General features: G+C 44.4%; 1 protein-coding gene across 2 annotated transcripts in view; it reads left to right on the top strand.

The window, feature by feature from the left end:
- AFAP1L1 (actin filament associated protein 1 like 1) overlaps positions 1 to 25,554 on the top strand; it is a 69,164-nt gene that overhangs the window by 20,148 nt on the left and 23,462 nt on the right. For both annotated transcript variants that reach the window (XM_053376588.1, XM_053376585.1), the window contains exon 2: positions 23,172 to 23,300. In XM_053376588.1, the coding sequence (XP_053232563.1) occupies positions 23,172 to 23,300 (129 nt within the window). The remainder of the gene's footprint in view (positions 1 to 23,171; positions 23,301 to 25,554) is intronic.

The following is a 25,554-nucleotide window of genomic DNA, read 5'->3' as shown; positions in this document are numbered from 1 at the left end:
TGCTCTCTTCCCCTGCACACTCCCAAAGTATAAGAAGAACCCCCTTCCCACTCCAGCTTTAGAGCCAAAGTTGTGAGCCCATGTTGTTTAATATGCATGCACACTTCTGGTTTTGACCTAAAACAACATGGCGTGAAGTTCCACTGGGCTAAATAGGATTTACTTCACTGTAAATACAGTATGTTTAGTGTTGCCCCTTTAAAGGGTAATTTTTAAGCCAGGCATGGTGAACCCGTGGGTCTCCAAATGTTGTTGGGCTCTGACTCCCATCAGCATGTCCAGCATGGCCCATGTTCAGGGATGATGAGATTTGGAGTCCAACAGCCTCTAGAGGGGCACAGGTTTCCCGCCCCTGGGGAATAAACATCACCCTAGCCGTAGGCAGCTGTTTATCCATGAGCAGCTTCTGAACATCTGGGCAACCAACCATGAGCACTGATCGCTCAGTTTCTGGCCATGGGCTCAGTACATGATGGACATGTGTGGAGCTGTAGCTCAGTGGCAAAGCATCTGCTCTTCAGGCAGAAGGCCCTTGGTTGAATCCCCAGCACCCCAGGTAGGGCTGGGTATGTTCCCTGCTTGAAACTCTGGATAGCTACTGACAGTCCATGTCAACAGTACTGAGCTAGATGGACTAATGATCTGAACTCACTGAAGGGCAGATTCTTATATTTCCATGGCATCCTATGGTAGTGTTTAAAGGACCCATATTCTGAGTGGTAGAGCTGTACGCCCACCCTCCCACATTTAGGGCTGATCTCACTTCTATTAGCTTTTAAAATCTATTGGCTTTGTTTTTGTGTTGAGCAGTTGGGCCAAACATGCTGCTAAGCATTTGGTTCCTTGATTGAGCTTTCCTGTACAATGTTGTTGGCAATTAAATGCTGCTTTTATCTAGCAATCGCAGTTCATGCATGCCCCGCAGCCAGACCTCAGTTCCTTTCCAAGCTTATTTATCTAAGCCTTGCAAAATTCGAACTGGTAGACCAAATCGGAGCTCCTTGCACCTTCGCCAGTAAGAAATGTGTAGAATGGAATTTACCAACGGAACAGAATAACAAAGACTTAAAACGGGCTCATGTTTTACCGCAGAACACTTGGAAATATGATATCCAAGAATGCAAATAGAAGCACATCTAGTCTGGTTTTCTTGGCTTTATTTTTATCATCCTCATGGATATGGGGACATCACAAAAATGAACTTTTCTTTTCCTTCTAAATTTTGGCAGGGACGCCGTTTAAATTTCCCTGGGAGACAAGTTTGTGTACATAGGACATCAGTGTCCTATATTCCAGTGGATGTGCAGCAGAACATTGAATAATATCCAGCAAAGCTTACTTCCAGTGTTCACTGCTCTGATCAATACAATACCTTTAAAGCACCTGACACAAACCCAAAAGAATCCTGCAAACTTCAGTTTATCCCCTCACAGTTAAAAATCCAAGTCCCTTTAACAAATCACAGTTTCCAGGATTCTTGGGAGGGGCATCATGTGCTTTAAAGGTATGGTATGTGTGCAGTTTAACTCTTCCTTTCCAAAGCAGTTATATTTATGCACTTTAAAAATAATAATCATAATCAGTCACACTTGCTGAAAGCTAGGGTTCTACAGATTGATCAGAGCAGCAAACACTGGAGGCAACCTTGACTGGATATTATCCAGAGTTCTGCTGAACTCTGTATACTTTAAATGTGTATGTGCAGCCTTACTATTTGACCTCTTAGCCAGTTAGTGGAGCTGTAGCTCAGTGGTGAAGTGCATACAGTCGTACCTTGGATCCAGAACGCCTTGGTACTCCGATGTTTTGGCTCCCAAACGCCCCAAACCTGAAAGTGAGTGTTCCAGTTTGTGAACGTTCTTTGGAACTTGAACATCTGGTGGGGCTTCTGTGGCTTCAGATTGGCTGCAGGAGGTTCCCGCAGCCAATCAGAAGCCGTGCTTTGGTTTCTGAACATTTTGGAAGTTGAACAGATTTCCAGAATGGAATCCATTTGACTTCTGAGGTACCACTGTACTTTGCATGCAAAAATCCCAGGTTCAACCTCCATCATTTCCAGGTGGGTCTGAGAGAGAAGACTCTTTGCTGGAATCCTGGAGAAAGGCTGACATTGTAGTGACAAAACTGAGCTGGGTGGGCCATTGAATTGATCTGAGGTAGCTTCCTGTGTTTTAGTTCATTGGTACTTCTTTATGGTTTGCATATATTTCCCATATTCAGATAATGTGTTGTGTAATAGTGGAGTTAGCACCAGTAGGACCCTTCCCTATCCTAAAAAAATAGTTGCTTCTCCAGGGGAATTTCCTGTTGTAAACTTTAAAGTTTTCACATAATCCTGCTATTTTCCTCTTCCCCTCCCTAGAGCACACAATTCCTCCATTTTTTCCTAATATTTGCATTGAATTAACTCTGTGCTAAAGCATAAATAATAAAAAAGATTAAAGGTAGATAAATATGTGCTTAACATTAAGAAGTACACCAAATATTGTATTGGTCACAGTGAGTTGGAGCCAAGTAGACAGTATTAGCCTATGCTTAGGTTTTGACTCAATGCAGTAAGCCCCAATACAGTGGCACCTCAGGTTAAGTACTTAATTCGTTCCGGAGGTCCGAACTTAACCTGAAACTGTTCTTAACCTGAAGCACCACTTTAGCTAATGGGACCTCCTGCTGCTGCTGTGCCGCCGGAGCACGATTTCTGTTCTCATCCTGAAGCAAAATTCTTAACCCAAGGTACTATTTCTGGGTTAGTGGAGTCTGTAACCTGAAGCGCATGTAACCTGAAGCATATGTAACCTGAGGTACCACTGTAATGCTTTGTGCTGCATAAGACATATGATGCATTTACTTCGAATCTTTGCACAGGCTCTTGCCTAATTCTTTGAGGAAATTCAAAGAATTGGCGTTTTCCTTGTATACTTGAGAATATGTTCATTCATTTCTAGTTTCAGCTCCCTCCCCACCCCACCCCCCAACAACTTTTAAAACAACCTGTTATTGTATCCTCAAAATGAGCAATTCCGTGCACAGAATGTGAAACATCAAATTAGGCGCATCTACAAAGCAGCCAGAGAGCAAACAAACAAAGATCAGAAATAGCAATGTCTGTAAAAACACTCTGTCTCTGTTTATATGATTTGGTAGCACTGTCATTGTATGCAGGAGGCAATTAGGGAGAAGCTGGTCTCTCCCTTCTCTTGGCCTTCAGCCTTAAGTGAGGAAAATTAAGACCCATGTTGGGGTTCTTCCCGGATGTCTTCAGCATTGAGGAAAGCATTATTTGCCCCTAGGCTGCTGTAGGCAGGAAAGCTAGACCTAAAGCCTCCATCCTTTATAATAAACTGACTGCATCATGCTAATGCTGTCTCTGTATAATAGGAATGGCCACTTCATAGGACTGAAAGGCAAAACTCCTGTGAATTGATATATGAACATTAGAATCAGGCCATTGGTTCTTCTAGTTCAGTATAATTGACAAGGACTGGGAGTTGCCACCCTCCAGACCACCTGTTGAAGGGGCACAAAGAAGGGCCTCAGGTGATGATCGCAGGGTTGGTTCATATGGGGAGAGGCAGACCTTGAGGTATTGCAATCCTGAACCCATTCAAAAATCTTCACTGCAAATGCTGGCAAATTGGGAATTGCATGCAGTTTGTCATATACAGTGTTTATTTAAATGGAATGGAAGAGAAGCTAGTGCTGAGGCATGTAGAAGATGAATGTGATAAGGTGATTCCTTTGTCCTAATAAGGACACTCCTTCATAGATGGGAATATAATTTGTGTGGGGTGTTGCTTCAGGGACGCCCAAAGGGGCTGATCATACTTCTGGGTGTCATATTTTACAGTCGTGCTACATAATACTGCCCTTTGAGTACGGAATTTGAATTCTCAACCGTCGGTCTCTCCATGGTCCTATACATTTAGCCGAGGAATGATTTCATTGGATGGAGACATTTTAAATATAGGCAGGCATGAGATGCCATTCTGTCACATGAGATGACCCATTGATAATGCTGTAGAAATTATTCTGGCCTGATGGGCTGATAAATGGTTTAGGACAAACACCAGCTTGAATATTTATCATTTGGTGGTGCTGGAACAAATTGTTCTTAGTACACACACATGTTCTTTATTTCTCCAGTTGATGCCGAATGCTCATCTTGAGCTGTGGAAATTGGAGAGACTTCTGAACTTCAGAGAGCCACACCAGAGTAATTTCATGTAAGCAAGGAGGACTGCGAGACTTTATTGCCCCAAACTGGGTTGAGGGTGTGTCAAAAGACAACACCACTTTTATAGGAAGAGCATCCTAAAGCAACTCCTGCTTTGAGGGATTTTTTTGTTTTTTGTTTGCTCCCTCTTTTAAGTTAAGCCTTTTCCACTTAGGGGTCTGGCCAAGAACAGTGTCAGAATAATAAGCTGGGGATCAAACAGTTGGTAGGTGTTCTGCTTTCTAAAGGAATGTTTACTTTCTTTGTGATAGTAAGCCGTCTTATGGGTTGTTCCCACTCCATTCCTTGGTCTTTTGCATTCTTGAAACCACTTCAGACGTTTGCTTTTGCTGCACAGAAGAAAGCCTGGTCAGTGGTCTTACCTTTCCCCTGCATAGCAGGGCTGGGGGACTCAAATTTGGACCTTCAAGTCATTCTGATCTGGCTCCTGGGTCTCTCTGCAGGCTGCCACCTCCTCCCCAACCACACCTCCTGCTTGGCCCTGCTTTGAGTGTTTTTCGCTTTGCTGCAATGTGTCCTTGAACTCTGGCAATGCTCCCCTGGATCGAGGGACAGAGTGTTGTGTGAGCATGCATCAAAACTAGCAAAATGTACAAAGTTCAAATTCACATATATTGATTGCTCTGGCCCCACCTACCACTTGCAGGTGGCCCCCAGAAGGGAATGTGGCCCTTGGGATGAAAAAGATTCCCGTCCATCTCTTGTTGGTCCTCTCATTTTTCTTCCCCTTCGCTTATTTCACCAGCTGCCAAGCTGCCACCCTCAGTACATTACCTATAACAAGGGTAGCCCATGTGGTGCATTGCAGAGCGTATACACCAATGCCCACCAACCCCAACCAGCATGGCCCAATGGTTAGAAATGCTAATATTTGTAGTTCAACAAATTCTGGAGGGCACCATGTTGGCGATCCCCATCCTATGGAACGCTTCCTGGACTGTGGCTAATATAAGAAGTCTGGCCTTTTGTTTTTACTCTACAGGTTATCCAGATTTATTTTAAGAAACCGTAAATGAAACCGAGCCAGCTAGACAATGGAAATGCAAGACCATCACCACCATCCCCCGCTGCATTTTAATTCCATTCTTTGAAATGACTGGATCTTATGTTCATCTTTCAAGGCTGATTTTGTAGGGTTATCAGAAAGAGAACATTAATCATCCCGATCTTATAGTGATAAAAGCCCCATGAGGCATAGATCTTTTCTTGTTTTACAGTGAGTTCATCCTGATGGGAATTCTTTCCTCTCTTCTGCTAATCTGGCCTGAAAAATGAGGCGTGCTGGTCTTTGATCTCTGAGACTGATGCATGGATGGAGCAGGTTAATGCTTCCTTGTGGTAATACTAAGGGGTCAGCAGGCCTGGTTAATTTGTTATGAACTCTTAGTTGGTTTTGTGTGTGTGTGTGTTTGTTAAAGGAGTGGAGCACTAATGTGGCTGGGTTGTGGAGTGGAACTGCCATGCCTATCAGGACAAAGGGTTTGTAAACTCTTTTTGTGAACTCTTTCCAGCATATATCGCTCCTAATAATTCTCATCTGAAGGCACAACTGCTATGGGAATATAGGTGTTCAACTGAGTTATACTCAATGGAATTAATGAACATTATTACATGGGGCAGCTTTTCCTATGAAGGAAGCAAGTGTGTAGCTTGGGAGCATTCACTGATTCAAAGTTCTCATTGGAGGCTCACCTGCCTTCAAGGGAACGGAGTGCTTGTGCCCAGCTATGGTGAGTGCCAGCAGTGGCCATTCCTGGACTGGCACATCCTGGCATCAGTCCATGCTTCAATAACCACTCATTTTGATGGCTTAATGTGCTGTACATGGGGCTACCCTTGAAGATGGTCTGAAGGCTGCTGCCTATAACTTGTGCCAGGCTATAACTTGTGATAGTTACACCAAACCTTAAAACTTTGTCAAGCCTGCCTGTTAACCACTGGACCAAATTCAATACCCTCCAACGTGATGCAGTCAAAATCTGGGAAATCATCTTCCAGGTCTGAAATCCTGCACAAGTCATGTGACCCATGTGAGATCGCGGACCTGGAAAAAAGCACTTTTATCTGGCACGGCACCTGGAAATGCGCGTTTTGGGGCACTGCGCAAGATTGTGGACCAAAAAAAATGCTGCCCAGAAGCACCTGAGAGCAAGGTGCCAAAAATGGCTGCCATGCTCTCATGAGGGGGAAAAGAGGATGTCCCAGTTTTTCCAGGGCAGTTGTCGGGTATGGTGTTGGTGTACAAAGCCCAGTATGATGACGCCCAAGTATTTAAGAAGATGTACCTTCCCCAATACCTGCAGACAGGTATGTTTTGCCTATGAAAAATAGTGCTACGCATCTTGGTATTGTTTCTTGCTTTCGCTTTCTAGATTGTTAAGCCTATTTTTCCTGTGGTGACCAGTATTTGGGCAACTCAAGTAGATGCATGAATTAAGAACAATCACACACTTACAATTTCTATAGAGCTTTCAGTGTGTGTTATGAGACAATGAACCGGTAGACGTGGGTGTAGAGAGGGAGGTATATTTCTAGCTGGAATTCCTGTCAACCTGGGAAACAGCAGGCACAAAGGAACAATTCTGAGAGAGTTGTGTTTCCCCTCAGAAATGATCAGACTCCTCACTTCCATTGAAAATAAGTTATGAATGGAACTTGTACAAAGCTTTTTGGAACAGTTGCAGTGGTGTTTAAAAGGGACAATCAATGCCTGTGGTCCTTGAACTCTGGCTTGTAAGAGAGAAAACTGTGGTCAGCATCCATAGTAGGTACCAAGGCTGAAGCACTGAGTGTCCAGGAAAGTAGCTGAGATGCTGCCATAAGGTGATGGCAAAGTTAAGGTGTAAGAGGTCATTTTGAAGGGAAGGAAATGGAAGACTGACCATCTCCTGCTCTCCTGTGTTTAGATTGTTGAGTCCTTAGCATGCTTGTAAAAATTAGGGTAAGGGGACGCATGCTTTGCATGCATAAAATAGCAGGATCCTGGTGTCTCCAGAGGGAAGAAATCAGATAGCAGGTAGAGGGGCCAAGTGAAGAAGGGGACAAAGGCTCCTGCAAGTCTGGTAGGTGGGTAGAAAAGGAAATTTGGCCCATATGTTAACTTGGTCTAAGGTAGCATCACATGGTATGTAGAATAGATATGCACTGTTTTCTCCATTCATATGGCCGATTTTGACATCTTGAAAGGTTGCATATCTTTCTGCATCATCAATTCTAATAATCTGCCAGGAAAACAGTAGGTGTTGAATTGGTTGCGCTGTAGCCAGTGCATACAAATCTCCTAGAGTACATTTTGTACCTCCAGCATACTATCCCTTAATCAAGTCCTCTCAAGATTCGCTTCCTTTTCTGTTTTTGGATATGTCCATCTATTTATGAGTTTCAAGATGGGGCAGGGAAAAGTGCTCTCTGAAGGGTTGTTTTGTTTACTTCCTCAATAAGTCCTCTACTTTCAGGCAGCTGATTGTCTTGGGGTCTGAGCAACAGGAAGTGCTTTGTATTAAGCTACAAACAATGGTTATTCTCTGCCCCCCACCGCCTTTTGGCCTTCACCTGGAACTGGAAGGAAGTGCTTGTAATGAGGAAGGAAGGCAGGGCGTCAGAGGCTCCCACACTTGCAAGTTTCTATATCCAGAAGCCTGCAAATAGAGATGCTAGCTAGATGAAGGCACTATGGATACATGGTTGGGGATGATTACATACTAGGCCTTTCCCAAACTAATCTTCTGTACTTCCTTCCTCAGATCTGAATTTAGATGTGAGAGATCCAAGTCCTCATTATTTTAGGAAAGAAAGAATTTAGGCTGCAATCCTCTATTCACTTACCTGGGAGAAAGCCCCATTAAATGTTATAGAGTTTACTTCTGAGTAGACATGCATAGGGATGCACTGTTTTTCATTAGATTTTCCTGTGCCATGTTTAACAACTTGAATGAAAGGTTGGTCTCTGGTCAGCCAGGTGCCTTCCAGATGTTTTGGACTACAACTCTCACCAGACTCAGCTAGCTCATTTGTGCTGACTAGTGTTGATTGGAGTTGTAGCCCAAAACATCTGGAGGGCACCAGGCTGGCAAAATCTGGCTGCTCTAGATAGCATTCCATGCTCAACCACTGAAACATGTCCTGGTAAAAGGGAAGTGACAAAAACTTTTTGTACCTCTGTGTTTTCCTTGGGTCTTGTGTTATTTGTTGGGTTTTTGGACAGGATAGCATTTGAGCATGGAACAAGAAGCATAGCGCATCCGACTTCTGCACAAACCACAGCAGGGTCTGCTTTCAGATCTAAAAGTAGGCAAGAGGTAAAGGAGATGCACACCATTTAACTGGGTACTAAGCGTAGATTTCCAGTACCGTGGGCTAGAACCGTTTCCCAAATATTTGTCATCTCAGCAGAGTTCAAGATAAAAATGGCCCTAATACTTCCTGTACCCAAACATTAAAAAATACTCACAAATTTAGAGAAATGATCAGCTAGAAGGCTAGCATTAAAAAACCAAACTTCCCTTATGGTTAGGCTATGCCTAGCATGTGAACACTTAAAAATAAACGCCATATGGCAACCCTAGCACGTGAGAAATGTTCACTAATACTATAAGTAGGTGAGGGAGTCCACATAACCTGCTCAGTGAACTAAGAAGCTGGGAGGGGGGTCCTTGCATTCACCTGTTCAGATCCCCCCATCTCCTCAATCTACTTTGATGTGGATTTTTCAGTTCCTCTAAAAGGATGCAGAGATGCCTTTTGATGTTTGTTTGTTTCCCCCTTTTGAGGGCTTTGTGGCTTCACAGCCACAGCTGATTAAGCTGCTATGGCTAATATTGTTTATTGACATACAATCTTCTTGCATCCTTCACAGAGAGCTTGAGCTGGCTGAGTTCCTGGAACCTTAACTCTTCCGCCAACATCAGACCATGGGGTGATCCCTTTAACATTACTCCCCACCCCCAGCCAATGCTCTTTTAGCTCTTCAGCCTAAGGGGGTAGGAGAGAAATCCTCAAAGAGAAGCTTAAGGTTTTACTCATTAGGGAAGTATAGTCTAAGGGCCACTGCTCACAAAATTACTGTACTTGATATACAGACATGCCAACTATGTAAGAAAGTCATGGGAAAATAAAATTCAGCTAAGACACGTTAGAGGCTGTTTCTCTTTCACTCATAGTTATTTGAATCCCACCTGACATACCTATTCAGATGTACAAAATAGTTCTGCTGATTCTGCTTTTCAAGAATACCAGGCATTTGTTTTTGTTTAGAAGAATTTATGAACTATTTAATCAAGGAATCTCTCAGTGATGTACAGGTACATAGAATAATGTAAAGCAAATTATCAGTATACAAATAAATTAGCCAAGTTTATATATACAGTGGACGCTTGGGTTGCGAACGTGATCCGTGTGGGATGCACGTTCACAACCTGCAGTGTTCGCAACCCGCGTCTGCGCACGTGCAGGTTGCAATTTGGTGCTTCTGTGCATGTGCAAAGCATGATTTAGCGCTTCTGTGCATGCGCAACCGCCAAAACCCGGAAGTAACCCATTTCAGTACTTCCAGGTTTCGGCAGTCTGTAACCTGAAAAAACGCAGCCTGAAGCATCTGTAACCCGAGGTATGACTGTAACTTGTTCACATATATATAACTTGGTGTTTATATATTTTTATTCTACTTATTTATTAAATTTGTATACCACCCTTCATCTGTAGATCTCAGCCAAAGTTCAAAACACCAGTGCACATACATTTGTCTCAGAAATCCTCACAACTACCATGTAAAGTAGGTCAGTATTATCATCCCCGCATTTTGAGTTGGTGCAGCCTTGGAGAAAGCTATGATATCTGTTGAATTCTTGATAAATGTGAGATTTGAACTAAGAACTTCATAATTCATAGCTCAGACTCTAAGGCAGTTCACAGACATAAGCACGGAGACTGTGCTTAAAGTGGGCCAAGGTCAAGGTGCTGCTGTTGATAGTTATTCAGTGTGCCCAAGATGGAGACAGGATTCCTCATTTTCTTTCTTTCTTTCTTTGGGCTTATCCACATTGCCTCTTGTCTCACTGCTTTCCCCCAGGAAAAACCACTCTCTAGTGCTCAATAGGAGCAAAGGGAAATTCAGTCTTTCTCCAGATTCACATTTGCTCCGATTTAGCCCTAAAGAGTGGGTTTTCCCTGGGAAAGGAGCGGGGCAGGCGGAAAACTGCTCAAACCAATATTTTTTAGGCACAGGGCAAGCAGAAGTATAGATGAGCCCTTCCTTCCTTCCTTTCTTCCTTCCTTCCTGCCATCCATCCATCCAAAAGACCTCTGGACACTAGGTAGAAGGAGAGCACTCATTATGCACAAGGAATCTCAGTGCAACAGATGGTAGGAAATTATGTTTCTGCCAAAGAGACAAGGCCAGCATGGGGGCCCCCACCCCGCACTTCAGTGATAGAGGGACAAGAGGGGAATGGTGTTCCAGGCTAATAAGCCAAAAAGTTGGAGGAAGGATGTTCCAGTTGACACATTGCCCAAAGAAACAGCATGTGTTACCATATTTGGGCATATCATTGGCAGCAATTATTTAAGTGTGTGTATTTGCAGTAAGCTAGCACAAGTGACATTCAATATCCCTGGTGTAGCTGACACTGTGTATGTTGCCTTAAGCTGCAGTTGTCATGAGCTGCACCCTAATGGCATAATGGAATTGCTTCAAAACATATAGTTGGGAAACTGTTTCTGAATTTCACCCTTCTTTAGAAAGGGGTTGAAACAGGAATAAACCACAAGACTGTTTGTCAGTGTGGTTTTCAGCTAGATGGATTTACATTATACATATTTCACTTTAGAAAACGCCTTGGAGATTGATGGGTTGGAATGACCCGCTGCTATTAGCGATGGGTGTTTCTCAATGGGATCGTATAGTTATACCCCTTAGAGGTCTAGGAGGGACCAGACCATGTCGCTTCCATCCCAGTACCACATCTCTTGCTGCATGACCCAGCTGACCTAGGCAGAATACATATTCAGATATGTTTAGGAGCCTCAGCATTGCAGAAACTTTTGGGGAACCCAAGATGCTGGAAGAAAAGGGGCTTAAGGTGCCCAGTTAGCTTGCTCCTTGAAGCTGCCACATTGGGACTGAAGCTGAACGAGTTTAAACATTAAGACTTTCCTGTTCTCCTCTCTCTTGGGTGGCCTCTACTCAGCAACCGGGTGCCCCATGTCGGATCACAGGCCTCTTTGATTAGTGGTTCTTTCTCCTCTTTAATTTTTGCATGTGCATTTAATGAGGCAGACAGAAGGAAGGAAGGTAAAACAAAGGCGCTTTTAGACTCTGTTGATACCCTAGCCGCTCGCATCCCAACTCCCAGAGCTCTCCATCGATGCGGCACTGCATGAGCTCACTGGCTTGCAATTTTTGGTCACAACAAGCCGGCCTTATCAGCCCAAAGACTGGCAGACTGTTTGGGGATATTTTTGTCTCTTTGCCCACTCTGTTGCCTGCTTTATGGCCATCGCTTGATGAGCTTGCAGTTGACCCTTCCTAGTCTGTTGGGACTCTGAAGCTGATGAGCAAATCTGCCCCATTAAGATGCTTGGTAATCTGCTTACTCAGGAATGAGAACGCCTCACATGCCTGGGTCTCTGTGTATCTACAAACTGGGCATTGTGCAGTGCTTGGTCCAAAACATTTGTTTCTGACACCTAGGGATTTAGAAGAGCCAGCTAAGAATAGCACTTCTAGTTTGTAGCACTTCTAGTTTAGCATCATGTTGTGGCTAAGAAGAGGCTGGCACATGAACCAGATCTCTGATTCAAATGTCCCCTCTGGCATGAACTCTTTATGTGGCGTTAGTGAAGTCACTATCATGTACCCCCTACTCAGCTGCAACTGCAATAGGGAGATGATAGTCCTGATTTACATTGCAAAATTGATTCTGCTGTAATAAACCATAGTTTAGCATTACAGAAAAGAGCATGTTTGAGCCTTGGGTGCAAGCACTTCCCTCCTCTCCTTCTGACATGGCTGTGAGGAGATTGGAAGCATCTGTTTCCTGGTTTAAACTAACCACTGCTACGCCCAAACCAGGCCAACATATGGTTAGTTTAAAGTATGGGCTGCTGAAACAAGGTAAGATCAAATTGTGGTTTCTGACCCTGGCCTAGGTTCAGTAAACAGGCTGAAGTTCCCAGTTAGGGAATGCTTACAACCTCCTTCTCGTGGCTGCACCAGAGGACTGTGTCCAGGACTGAAGCAGGCCCATTCCTGTTGAGCCAAAGGGGTAGCCAACATTGTGCTCTTCCTTGCCATGGGCAGCATACAAAATGGGCATGGATGATGGGAACTGTCATCCAACAATCTTTGGAGGGCACCTTGTTGGCTGTGCCAGGTGTGGCATTGCATTCAGTCTGGGCCAGATAGTTGTAAGGAATATTGAGGGTGAGGATGTTCATCATCTTTACAGTAGGATGGCTGTTTCAAAAGTGACCTCCAAACACAGCTTTCTTCTCCAGGATCTCTTTTCTGGGGAGAAAGGTGTTTGCAGCACAAACCAGGGGTGTGGGTGTGGCACTGGTTGCCTGACTGGCCACCCATGATGTCACACTGAAACCTTCCCCAAATTAAATCCCAAGGGAGCAGAAAAGACTATTTATGTATGCAACCACTGCTGCACAGATGTTATTGGCCCAGAGAAGAATGGCAGACCAAGTTGATGGATTATGCCGAAATGGCTAAAATGACCGGAAGAATAAAAAATCAGGAAGACCAAATTTATAATAAGGAATGGGGGAAATTAAAAACCATTGTAAACAGTTAAAATCATGAGTAGGATTGGAATATCACTTGTAGATTAATAGTGAATTTTGGACACAATGGAGAGGTAAAAGATTTGGGTTATCATAAAAGATGCAGGAGGAAGTGATTAGCAATAGGATCCACAAAGGGGAGGATGGAAGTCCAAGAGATTCCTTGGAATCTGGTTTTTAGGTTGTACGTTGGATATGTGACTGTAAAATTTTAATCTGAAAAACCAAATAAATAAATATATATTTTTAAAAAGCAACCTTCCCCCAATCCCCATGTGAGTTTTTCCATTTCACAACCCCCCTTTTTAAGTAGGAGGCAAATGAATGAATGAATATACATGTAGCTATTTTTTTTAAAAAAAAAAAGACCAGGCAACTTGCTTAGAAGCATGAGGTATGGGACAAGGTGAATGGCTGAACCGTTGTTCAGTTTGTTGGTATGCACAGCTGTCATTTCAGTTGCCAAGTCAGGAGGAAGCTCACATTACAGTCCAGAGAACCACTGTAAGTCCTCTTTTTATACATACAGTATATTCCATCCAACTTCCTCTGAATATAGGGCCAGAGTTGTGGCCCTATGTTGAGGGTGAGTCAGCTAAATCACAGCCCGCCATTATAAATGAGAAATCGGTCTCAAGTTTCTGAACTTCCATGGGCGCTGGCTGCAATGAGAACTTCACTGGTGTTTCCGCACACTCTGCCACTCGTCACGGTGCCCCTTTGCACCAGAAGTTTAGTCATGTGGCCCCATGACCTGGAAAGTTGTCTGTGGACAAATGCTGGCTCCCTCAGCCTGAAGCAAGATAAGCGCCACACCCCATAATCACCTTTGACTGGACTTAACCGTCCAGGGGTCCTTTACCTTTCTTTAGCCCAGAAATGGAAGACACTACTGGACTTAAATTTCTCATTGCAATACAATAATATGTGGACTCTAAACTATTGCAGAGAAAATAATTCACAATTAACACATTTTTAATGGTAAGGAAGACCTTGATCATTTCTGCACCATCTTGTGGGATTTAATTCCTTATGTGTCAAATTTGGATATACAAAACCCTCTTTCCCCCATCAAATCATGAAATTTGGCTTTCATGATGTGCTTTTCTTTTCTTTTTCTACACTATCTGCTCTCTATTTATTTGAAAAATACGACACCTGTACTGCTCCTGTGTTTTGTAACTTTGATTATTTATTGTTCGTTCGTTTGTAATTTTTATTTTATGTTAATGAAGAATAACAAAAAAAATGTTATCTTGGGCAGAAAAAGATTTGGTGGGTGGAGGAGGGAGGGCAGTAGGTTTTGAGAGTTGATTTTTGAAGGAAAATTTCTTTGCTTGTACTGCCTTTTGGGGGAAATTTTGTTGTGTTAGGTCAAGTGGAACACCTAGTAAGTGACATGACCTATGAACTGTTTAAAATGTTTGTTCGTTTTTATGAACAGGGCATTTTTGCAGCCAGTGTGCCCAACACATGTTCATTGTGAACCTGTTCTGAGAATGCTGAGCAAAAGCAACACACAGAGAGTGGAGTATTGTGAAGTGACATTTTGTGGCACTGTAAGGGGGCAGAAAATAAATTGGGAAGGGGGGAGAGAAGTTGACAGAGGCATAAAAGTTTATCTTATTCCATTTATATCCCTATTTTCTTCTGTGGATCTCAAGGTTAAGGAGGGATTTTCTCCCTCCTTATTTTATCCTCACAACAACCATGTGAGGCAGATTAGACTGAGAGGCGGTGACTGGCCCACGATCACCCAGTGAGCTTCATGGCTGAGTGACTATTTGAGAGGGTTCCCACATGACCCAGTTGGGTGTGTTTAAGTATCTAGCATTTACAGAAGCAAATCACTCTGCTCCCAACCGCCATCCAGCTGCCGTGTGGTGGTGAACACATTCATATTGCCTAAATAAAATGTCTGTTAAGGGTGAGGCTGCAATTTATTAGCATTTTGGAGCTTCAGTAAACATGGAAAGCCCTTAAAAACATTATTTTTTGTGTTAATTGATGAATGTATATGAAGTTCTTTGAACATTCTAAAGGCAGAATAGGTGCTAAATATTGCTGCATTTAAAGCACATAATTTCTAACCCAGATCAAGGTTGAATAGTTCATGTTGATGGTTACTTGCAAGAACTTGGTTGGGAGATGAAAAAGATTAATAAATGATGTCAGCCTTTATTGTGGGTTTATAGTATATGTGTTGAATAGACCTTCGTTCTTAAAGACCTGTCTGAAGGGACCATGCATGTGTATGTGCAGGTCACTCCAATGTACAGCTTGTGGGGTATGTTCAGTGCTGATCTCATGCACTGATGGTACTGCTTGGCAATGAGAGCTTATAGCCATGCACATTAGGTGCCCTTTTTCTGTTAACCCTGCACCCTGGCCAGCCAGATTCTGGTGTTCTCCACTCATACCCCTTTCCCTCTCCCCACCTGCTTCTCATTCCAGTATTCCTGAAACCCAGTGTTGGTGACACTAGGTGAAACCCCACACTGGAGCTGCCCAGATCCCTTTGCTTTGTATCCACCTAAGCTGAAAATCTCATATTTAGATTGGCCTCGCCGATGGAGGAGGAAACAGAAGGCTTGTGAAGATAAAAGCGCATCAGCGGAGGTGGCAGGAAAAGGCTTATGATGCTTGCATCCTGAACATGCTGTGAACTGGGATTAGGAACCTGTTCCCAGCAACGGGAGAGCTAGAATTTGTGGATACAAATTGTGAGCTGGGGGACAAGACGAAAGCTGAGGGGTACATGGAGATATACTGTGGTACTTCTAGTTGTGAACTTAATTCGTTCTGGAGGTCCGTTCTTAACCTGAAACTGTTCTTAACTAGAGGCGTGCTTTTGCTCTTGCTGCCGCTGTGCCGCTGGCATGGAATTTTCATTCTCATCCTGGGGCAAAGTTCTCAACTCAAGGTAACTCTTCCAGGTTAGCGGAGTTTGTAACCTGAAGCGTTTGTAAGCTGAGGCTTTTGTAACTCGAGGTATCACTGTACTCTGTTTTCCAATGAGTATCCACTGTTGAGCTATAGTGCTTTGTCCTTTAAATAACCTTATAGCTTAGGCCCTCTTCATGCACATGTGTGCAAACACATACAGAGAGAAAGAGCTACTTCCACATGGTAGAGTCCCATGCTCAAAGGGAGCAAATGAGAATGTGGACTATGTGGACAGTGCCACTCATGTGGGAAAGGTCATTCAGATGTGCATATAAAGCCAGTGGGGGTTTAGATATAGCCTAGCATAGAGGTAGGGGGGCAGGAATACTGAGTAATAATAAATGATTCCCTTTTAGCATGTAGGGTGGAATCCAACACAGTGCTATGGTGAACGTTCCACCAGCACAGGGATTTCTCTTTGCACAATGGAACAGTTTCCTTCTGTCCTCCCCTTCCCCATGTGCCCCCTAAATGTGTTCCAGGGATTCTCCTATTCCTCTGGAGCACCTTTGGGGAGGGTGCAGGCTGAGGAGGGGGAACAGTCCCATTGTGGAAGCAGAAATTCTTGCACTGACAGAACTCCTTAGTAGAAGACCACCCCTAGCATTTAGCAGTTTGCGATCCCAAATTCCATCAAGGCTTTCTGTTTTAGACTTTGCTCAGGAATGAGATGGGAAAGGCTCTTGACTATTTGGGATTACACAAAAATATGTGCTAAAATAATGAAGAGGGAGGCAGACCAAAAGAGAGGGAGGCATGTGCATTGTCCTTGAACAAAATGAGTCCAGCTGTTTCATAGGGGTCGCTGTTCCCCCAAATGTGTTCCAGGGTCTGTTTTTACCTCCCAAGACAGTCCACACTCTGGGAAATACACGTGGGCTCCATTATGAAAAGGCCTGTGTTGTGCTCTCCTTGAGGATAATGGAAAGCTATGCAGCACAACATGGGTGAATAGTTTTGCAGGGTGTGGGTTCACTTGCCGCTCACAAGACATATATTCACAAGAGGACTGAAGTTCTTTTGTTCTTCTGATGTTTGTATGTGCACTGTGTGTCTGAACAACCCACCTTACTCGCCATCCCCATCAGTCAGCACTTTGGAATTCACCTTGCGGCCAATGCTGCTGAGAGCTTGCTCCCTGTGGCAAGAATTTGCCTTATAAAAACCTGGAGCTTTGCGGGGAAGCTACCTGAGTCAGATTGTGACTCACAGCAAAGCTTCTGTGGCTCATGCTTGTTACTGATGCAGAATCTCTGCATGCTAACTATAGCGCTGAAATGAAGGACCTCTTCCTCAGCAGATGGCTGCCAGGGTATGGACTCAACCTCTGTTCAGCTTCCAGCTGCAAGCTGACTGACCACATACCCATTGCAAAAAAAGGAAATAAACAAAATCCATCATCCAAAAATGATGACAAAGGAGGACTCTGATTTGCACAAAAATTGCATTTGCTAACTTATTTCTATAGATGCAAGTGTAGAAATAAATTACTATAACTTAAATAGAACTACAATACATTTCTCCATTGAGGGGAAGGTAGTGACTTATTTGGCTGCTCAATCAGCTGGCCAGCTGCTAACTATTGATGGCCAACTTCAGGGCCCCTGATCTCCCTACTTATAGTTCTTTGTCTTCAAATTGAACTTCAACAAAGGAATTCAATTAGAGGACTGCCATCTGTGCTACTTATCAAATTCTCACTTGGACGGTTTTGCACATAGGAGCAGCGGTGCATTGCTTAGACCTGAATGACTGGATATCTGGGTAAGGCCAAGGCTTTATGTGACAAGCAATCTTTCCTCATGAAAGTGCCCTCAAATATAAAAAGGGGGCTTGTGTATCCAGACAGTTTTTGGGATGTGCCAGGAAGTTCTGTGGCAACTGCTTATCCCTGACTTGTGGCCACAGTGTATCCCAGAGTGTTTGGAGATGCTCTCCATCCTATAATACATACTAACCCTGTCCCCCACCCCCCATGGTAGAACAATGGCTTCTGTTGTCCCCTGGGACACTCAGTAGGCCCTTGGTTGCAATTAGGACCGCATCACATCCTCTTTATGGCAAATGCATGTTATAAATTATGAATCTTGGCTTACAGGAAGCCTTGGGGCTGTGCACTTCCAGTATCCTCGTAATGACACTGAAGAAGGGGATAAAGATAGATTATCAGGATATATCATCCAACTCCAAAGGGTTTGCTCTGTGCTTTGTGGGCCTGGAGGTTGGAAGATTTTAGAGAAACCTGAGTGAGTGATCTTGCCTAATGGCTTGGTGCAGTTTTCTCTTGTTCTTCTTTTTAACTAAATCCAAGCACCTGCTAGCCATCAGGAATTAAAACCAAGCATTTGCCTCCTGTGCTGGATAGAAATAAAGGCTCGGTGGAGTGGTCCAGGGATGAGGAATAAATTATTCGAAGAAAGTGTAATGCTCCCACTTCCACTCAGCCTAAATCAAGCACTTCTAAGTCCCATTAAACTCCACCCATGTTAAGCATGTTTGTGGCTCTCCCATGTTGAAATCACTCATTTTGGCTGAGTGATGCCCCAATTTTGTAACAATTCTTGCTTCATAAAATGCATGTTGCAATCCCATAAGATGGGATATGCACCCTGTCTTCTTTAGGTAAAGGTACCCCTGAGCATTAGGTCCAGTCATGGCCGACTCTGGGGTTGCGGCGCTCATCTCGCTTTATTGGCCGAGGGAGCCGGCATACAGCTTCCGGGTCATGTGGCCAGCATGACTAAGCCGCTTCTGGCAAACCAGAGCAGCGCACAGAAACACCGTTTACCTTCCCGCCAGAGCGGTACCTATTTATCTACTTGCACTTTGACGTGCTTTCGAACTGCTAGGTTGGCAGGAGCAGGGACCGAGCAACGGGAGCTCACCCCGTCTCAGGGATTTGAACCGCCGACCTTCTAATCAGCAAGTCCTAGGCTCTGTAGTTTAACCCACAGTGCCACCTTTTTGTAAAAAAAAAAAAAAAGAGGACATATGTCTGTCTTTTTCCTCTGGCAGTCAGCAAACAGTTGCCTGCTTGTGGATCTCTGGTGTGGAATAGTGTGTGATGCTTGAGCCTTAAGTCTGCATCAGCCCACCTGTTCTAAGAATACTGAATGTATCATTGCCTTAATGCCTTGGACAACAAGAACCAAAGAGAGCAGAATTAGGGAAATGGGGCATCTCTTAGGGCCTGTCCACACTTCTGCTTGTGCTGTGCCTAGAATGCGGTTTTCCACTTGCCCTGCTCCTTTCCAAGGGAAAACCCACTCCTTAGCGACAGATCAGAGCAAATGGCAATTGCTCTTCCTCCAACTGAGCACTAAAGACCGGCTTTCCTAGGGGGGAAGCAGCGGGACAAGAAAAAGTGTGGATAAACCCTTGATGAAGATGCCTGTGAGAGCATCTTTTTTAAAATGAAGGTTTTATTTAAGTGAAGAAGGGTCAGCGTGACCACAACCATGGATTGCAAAATTGCTTTTTAAATTAAAATGGCAAAAAAGGCTTATCAAGATTAGCATCTATTTTCTGCATTAAGAAAATAACAATGGGATGGAATGTGCAAGTTGGGAGTGTGTGAGAAGAACATGCATAAATGCAGGCCAGTGTTGTAAGATTCTCCCCTTTGAATAATATAACAAGTGTCTCTGAAACCAGTTCTGTATCCCTGAAAAATTATGCTGCCTCTCCCGACTCTGGCATTTCTTCTCTTCTGGACTCATTTCGCTGCGTACTTGTCTTCAGCGAGTTTGCTAGGAATCTATTTAGCTAATTTGTGAAGCGTTTGGTATCACAAGCATCTGGATAGTGCATGGTGCTGTTCAAATAATCTCAAAGAAACAGATGAGTATCTTGCTGCCGAGCTATTCAAATATTCAGAAGTGGAGGGCCTCATAATGCATTAAGAGTTCATTAGGCAATGAGCCAGCTGCTTAGTAGATTGCATTGCAGTAGATAATATATGTAACACCATCAGTCTGAATAGTGTTGGGGATGTGAGGAGACAAAAGACACTGAGAAGAGCGTCCTGTTGGCATGAGAGATTGTGCTCTGGAGAAATTACCCAGCTCCTTCCTCAGTAGCTTCTTCCCTGGGGTAGTGATGCAGTGCAGTGGTAAACAGACTTAGCTATGAATCAAGAAGTTTGAATCTCTGCTCTGCACTCACAAGCAAGCAACTTGATCTCAGCTTACTTCCTCACCCCACCCTTCTGCAACAATAACTTACCTTTCAGGGTTCTTGTGAGGATTACAAATAGATGGTGCAAATGAAGGGTTTTGGTGCTATCCAAATGTCTATTATTACCATCATTGTTATCATCTGCTTGCATTCCATGCAGAATTTGGAGCCTTGAGGAATCACATATAGGAACCTGCAATCAGTGGCATAGCGTGGGTTGTCAGCACCCGGGGCAAGGCAAGTAATTTGCGCCCCCTAACCCGGGGCAAGGCAAGTAATTTGCGCCCCCTAACCCCTAACCTGCCGCCGCTGCCAGCTTCTTCTTGCTGCTGCCTGGGCTGGTCTGGTGTGGTTCTCTCCCGCGCTCAGCGCTGCGCTGGGCGGCCGCTGCACTGTCCCTCCCCCAGATAGTCCCTCGCTCTCTTTCCGCACCGCACGCCTGGCACCCACCCCCTCCACAGTGGGCGGCGACCCGGCGGCTCGGATCGGATTCGCACAGCCAGCACTGCAGCGAGAGAGAGTGAGTGAGCCAGGTAGGGGCAGAGAGCTGCGAGTGCGAACGCCCCCCCCCCGATGTTGCGCCCGGTGCGGCCGGCCCCCTCTGCACCCCCCACGCTACGCCACTGCCTGCAATGGAAAGGACAACCCCAATCCTGTTATTACTCAGTGAATGTTCAGCATCCTGGGACTCTCTGTTTTGTTTTTATGTTTAAGTTTTTGGCCCTTTGGAATTGCGAAGTTAGGCTTGAGATGCCAAAATTTCCACTGACAAGGGCTTTAGTGGCCTGCAACCCCTTGATTCTTTGACTGGCAGAAGCAAATAGTCTGCTTCATTGGTACATTTTATGCAAGCCATTGGTTTTCTTGACTCAGGCAGAATACACTGTATACAAAGCCCTCCTTTTCATAGCAGTTGCTGTCTGTATTGCAGATGGTGACCGTTTTCTCTTTTGGAATGTTATTGCCTGAATTCAGCAGCCTTCCCAAACAAGCTGATTCCCCATCAAAAGGCTGACTTTTAAAAGTGGAAAGGTATTTCTTAACTATGATGGGAGAGATGCACTTTATACCACTTTCTGAGGATGAGGTGACTTCTCTTAAACAACACCCTCGTGTGCAGCTGGGTGTCAAGTTAAAACAAGCTGAGCTGTTTAAGAAATTTAATTGTAGCCTCATTTTATTCTTTGTCTGAAACTGCTTCCCTCCCCCGCCGCTGCAAAACATTTATAAAACGGTGCTGTTTAATTTTGGGTTAACTGTGCTGTGTGCTGTAGTTTGCATGTTGTTCCCACGGGATGTTCAGAAGAGCAAGTGAGCCCTGGCTGAGTGCATAGTCAGTCATCATTGAGCCAGGGAACATTATTTGGAAGAGCCTTTTAAAAGGAACGTGATAATTAAAGGATGCAAGTTGTCAGAGCAGTGAAGAGGGCAGCACAAGAAAATGTGCCTCTGCATGGAGCTTGGCAGTCTTGCAGAATTATCTTTGGGAGATTACTTTCCCCCATCCTACATTCAGGGGCTGGCTCTTGAGATTAGAGCATGTAAATGCGATCCTTGAGGAGAGCTAGCTTGTACAAAGCATGCAAAAGCAGGGCTCTCAGGCTGTGGTGACTGCTCTGATGAGGCATTTTACCTCAGTGTGTATGGGAGTGACCCTTCCATGAAAATAGGGAGACCTGAGGCACCTCTTCATATGCACCTACCTTGAGGTGATAGCCCCATAATTCATCAGAATAAAATTATATCCCTGCCTCACCAAATGGAAGCTTCTTGTGTTGAGATTAAAGTGAGCGTTTACCTCTTTAAAGCACCCTCCACCAGCACAGCAAATATCTTGTTTTGTCGTTGGGAGGTGTTTTGCCCCTAGCATTCCACATCCCAAACAGAATCATTACTACATTAATGGTACTAATGGTAGTAACGGTACTAGTACTTGTGGTCACCTAACATAGGCCAGAGTGTTGACATACTAACATTGGGTGGAGGGCCTCTGAAAATCAGGTGGTTGGGGATCTCTATCAGACCAGTGTTTCTAAACATTTAATTGCTGTGTATGTTCAGTTGCTTTTTTAAAAAAGTCCATCTCTGATCTTGTCCCCCCTGCCCACCATTGTTTATATTTGATATAAGATCCTTTTCTGGAGATAGTATCCATATTTTGATATGAGCTGAGTAAGGCTGCAGTGGCTGCACCTCATGCTCTGTTCATCCAGCAACCCAGGTCCCTCTTCGCTGCCTGACAAAGGGCAAAATCAGAATAAGGTTGACTGAAGCAGATGGAATAAAAGAAAGAGAATGAGAGAACGCCCTGTGGAAAAGGAGTAGGAAGTGCTTTGGTTGTAGCCTCTCTCAGTGTGCTAAAGGCAGGCACCTTCGCCAGGTGAGGAGGCCATGAGGAACTGACAATTCTCTTCCCAAGTATCATGGAATTTGTCGCTTCTCCCTCTCCCTGCTCACCTTGGTACACTTGATCCGGCCCATCTTTTATATTCCATATGGTGCTGATGGAAACAGCAGGAATCTAACTTGGAGTTTGCCAACCCTTTGGAGCCAGTAGGCACCTTTGGAATTTTGAGAGCGTGCTGCGGTTACTAGTCACAAAATGGTAGCATATAACACAAAATGACTGCCACATCTAAGGGAGCAGAAAAAGAAACAGGAACACAACATCATGTGTGTGTGCTCCCTGTCAGACCACCATCAATGGAAAATGAACTTCTACACTACCGCACTCACTTACAGAGAGAAGCTTTTTGCCACTGCTCCTCTGTTCACAACAGAAGGGAGGGAGGGTTGTCCAATCCTGGCATCTAATGAATTGGCATGTTTAAGGAGCCATGTTCAGTGTGGGAGAAGGCAGTGCAAATAGGAAGAGCAAACTGCTTCTTGTGCTTGGTGGATTTTTTAATGGATAATTACTGAGATCTTTTCCGGGTGCTATAGGTGGAACGTGTGGGCACGCTGGGGCCCATGGGTGCTGAGCTGGTGATCCCTATCCTAATTCGATTCTCTCCTTTTCTGCCCACAGTTTTGGATCAGCTCCTCCCTGAGCTCAACGTACTGCTCAAGCTCTTGGACCACGAATACTTGAGCTCCACCACAATGGAGAAGAAAACAGCCGTCTCAAATATCTTGCAGAAGCTGCAGCCCCCTGCAGGTCAGAAAGCCCTTGCTGCCATCTCTCACCCCTGCCCATCAGGCTGACCCCTTTTCTTCCTTTATTTGTTCTTTGTGTGATTTCTCAGGCTGAGGCAACCTTAAGGTACATTACACATCTCCGCCTGCTGCATTGTGGCACGTCCCTGGCTACTGACATGCCTGCACATGCTTTTGTTTGTGCAGGGCTCCTCTCTTTCAGTGTGAGGGAATGACAAGGGTGGACCTCAAAAATTGTCCCGGTTGATTTGACTCCAGTAGCGACAGCCACAAGTTGTATAGCCAGCAAGGCCTGTTTCTTGCCCTTTTTTAAAAAAAATGTCCCTGCCGTCAGGATCTGAAGGGCTTCTAAAGAGGCAAAAAAGTTAAGGCTGTGTCATCTCGTACTTATTCATGAAAAATGACCTGAAGACTTTCTCTTAGCATGGAAGGAGATGCTGGTTTAGGGGCAATTAAGATCTTCCCCAGCTGCTACTGGACAGCAGTTGCAATAAATACAAAACAAAAGAGCATGTGTGTGTTTTTCCTCATGAAGTAAATGGCAGCTTTGGAGGAATGAGCAGTCTACCTCCAGGGAATCAGCATTGGGATGGGGCAGGTGTAGATTAAACCCTATTCCCCCAGCGCCACAGTTTTGATCCAAATTGCCTCTGCCCACATCAATGAGTAGTTTTTATGTTTTGTTTAAAAAAATAATAGTAACAGCCTTTTCATTGATCTCCCACAGCTCATTTGGTTTGGCCCTATAAAGTGAGCTGAGGATGTGCCATATGTAGACTCTGCATTTTCACAGGTGGAACCCACATGCCATTGTGCCTCCTTTATATAAACCTGGAGTGGGGATTCTCTGGTCCTCTGGATGTTGTTGGGCTATCACTCCCATCTTCCCTGACCATTGGCCAGTTGGGCTGGGGCTGATGCAAGTTGGAGTCGTGTGATACCTGGAGCGCCACAGGTTCCCCACACCTGATATAAACAAGCAAAGAGAGAAAGAGAAACTACACCCCCCCATCTCCAAACTAAAGCAGTTTTTCTTTTTTCTGCACTTTACCCTTGTTTCATGCTTCCTGCACCTGCTGTCCTCCACAGCAGCTCCTGGGTCACCCGCGTCACATCTGCTGTGTGTCCCATAGTCATTCTTCATAACGCTGCTGTACTTTGTCCTTTTATTGCTAGAGGTATGTGACTCCCTCTGGTGGAGCGTTCCATTGAGAAGGAGTCCTCCAGCTGACCTTAAGGAGCAGAGAAAAATAGGCATTAAACAATAGCTGGCAAGAGCTGAGCATTGTGTTCTTTGATTTATTTGCGCTCTATGGATTCACCTAAACTTTCTCAATATTTGTGATAGCTCACTGTGCAGGGCAGGTGAAATGGCAGGCTTCTGAAGATTGAAATGTCCCCACCTTGACTTTTTAGTGTTCCTTATCTTCTAAGGCAGCTGTAGCACATTTACCTTTAAGGAAGCCACTGAATAAATTCCATCCCCAGGAGATGGGGTGGGGGTACCTAACAAGTGCCACATGGAGTGGGTGTATGTATGTCAGTTCAGCAGGCACCTGTAGCTCTTAAGCCTGCAGGCAATGTGAATAGTGATATTTGGCCACGCTGTAGCTGGACAGGAATTGCCCTGTGTTTCCTGTGGAAATGTGTGTTTCCAGTAGCCTTCCTGCTGGCTGATTTCTGCTGAGAGATGAGATTTCCATGGGAAGAGCCAAAGGCTTGTATTCTCTTCTTGGGAAGTCTCTCAATTATCCTCTCTGCAAGACCCAGAACACAATGATTCTGTGGGGTAGTCAGGTCTGAAAGAAGAGGATGGCTTCTCCATTTTGCTTTGCGCTTCTCAGACAACAGTTATTTCCTCTTTTGTTTCTGAATCTTCATGTGCGGGTGGGAAATAATCCCCACCCCTATTCTCTCTCTCTCTCTCTCTCTCTCTCTCTCTCTAAAAGCACTACCAATTTAGGTTGGCTAAAGTTCAGGATGTTAATAGCTGCTTTGAGGGGAAGCCAATCACTTTCACTGAGCTGGGAAAAGAAGTGCAAAATTCATGTGGCATGAGATAGTGCTACAGAGCGTGTAAGATGTGGTTGGTAAATTCAATCAAAAAAACCTCTGTTTTTGTTCTGGTGAATTTGGCGTTGAACTAAGGCTGGATACATACAAAAGCACATCTTAAGAACATTTTTCTCCTCAAAGAATTCTGGGCACAGTAGTCTGTTAAGGGTTGCTGACAATTGTAGCTCTGTGAGGGGTAA

The sequence above is a fragment of the Podarcis raffonei genome, chromosome 2 (assembly GCF_027172205.1).
Source record: "Podarcis raffonei isolate rPodRaf1 chromosome 2, rPodRaf1.pri, whole genome shotgun sequence".
NCBI classification, from domain to species: Eukaryota; Metazoa; Chordata; class Lepidosauria; order Squamata; family Lacertidae; genus Podarcis; species Podarcis raffonei.
Note: the sequence above shows the minus strand (reverse complement) of the source record. Positions and strands in the feature narration are given on the sequence as shown.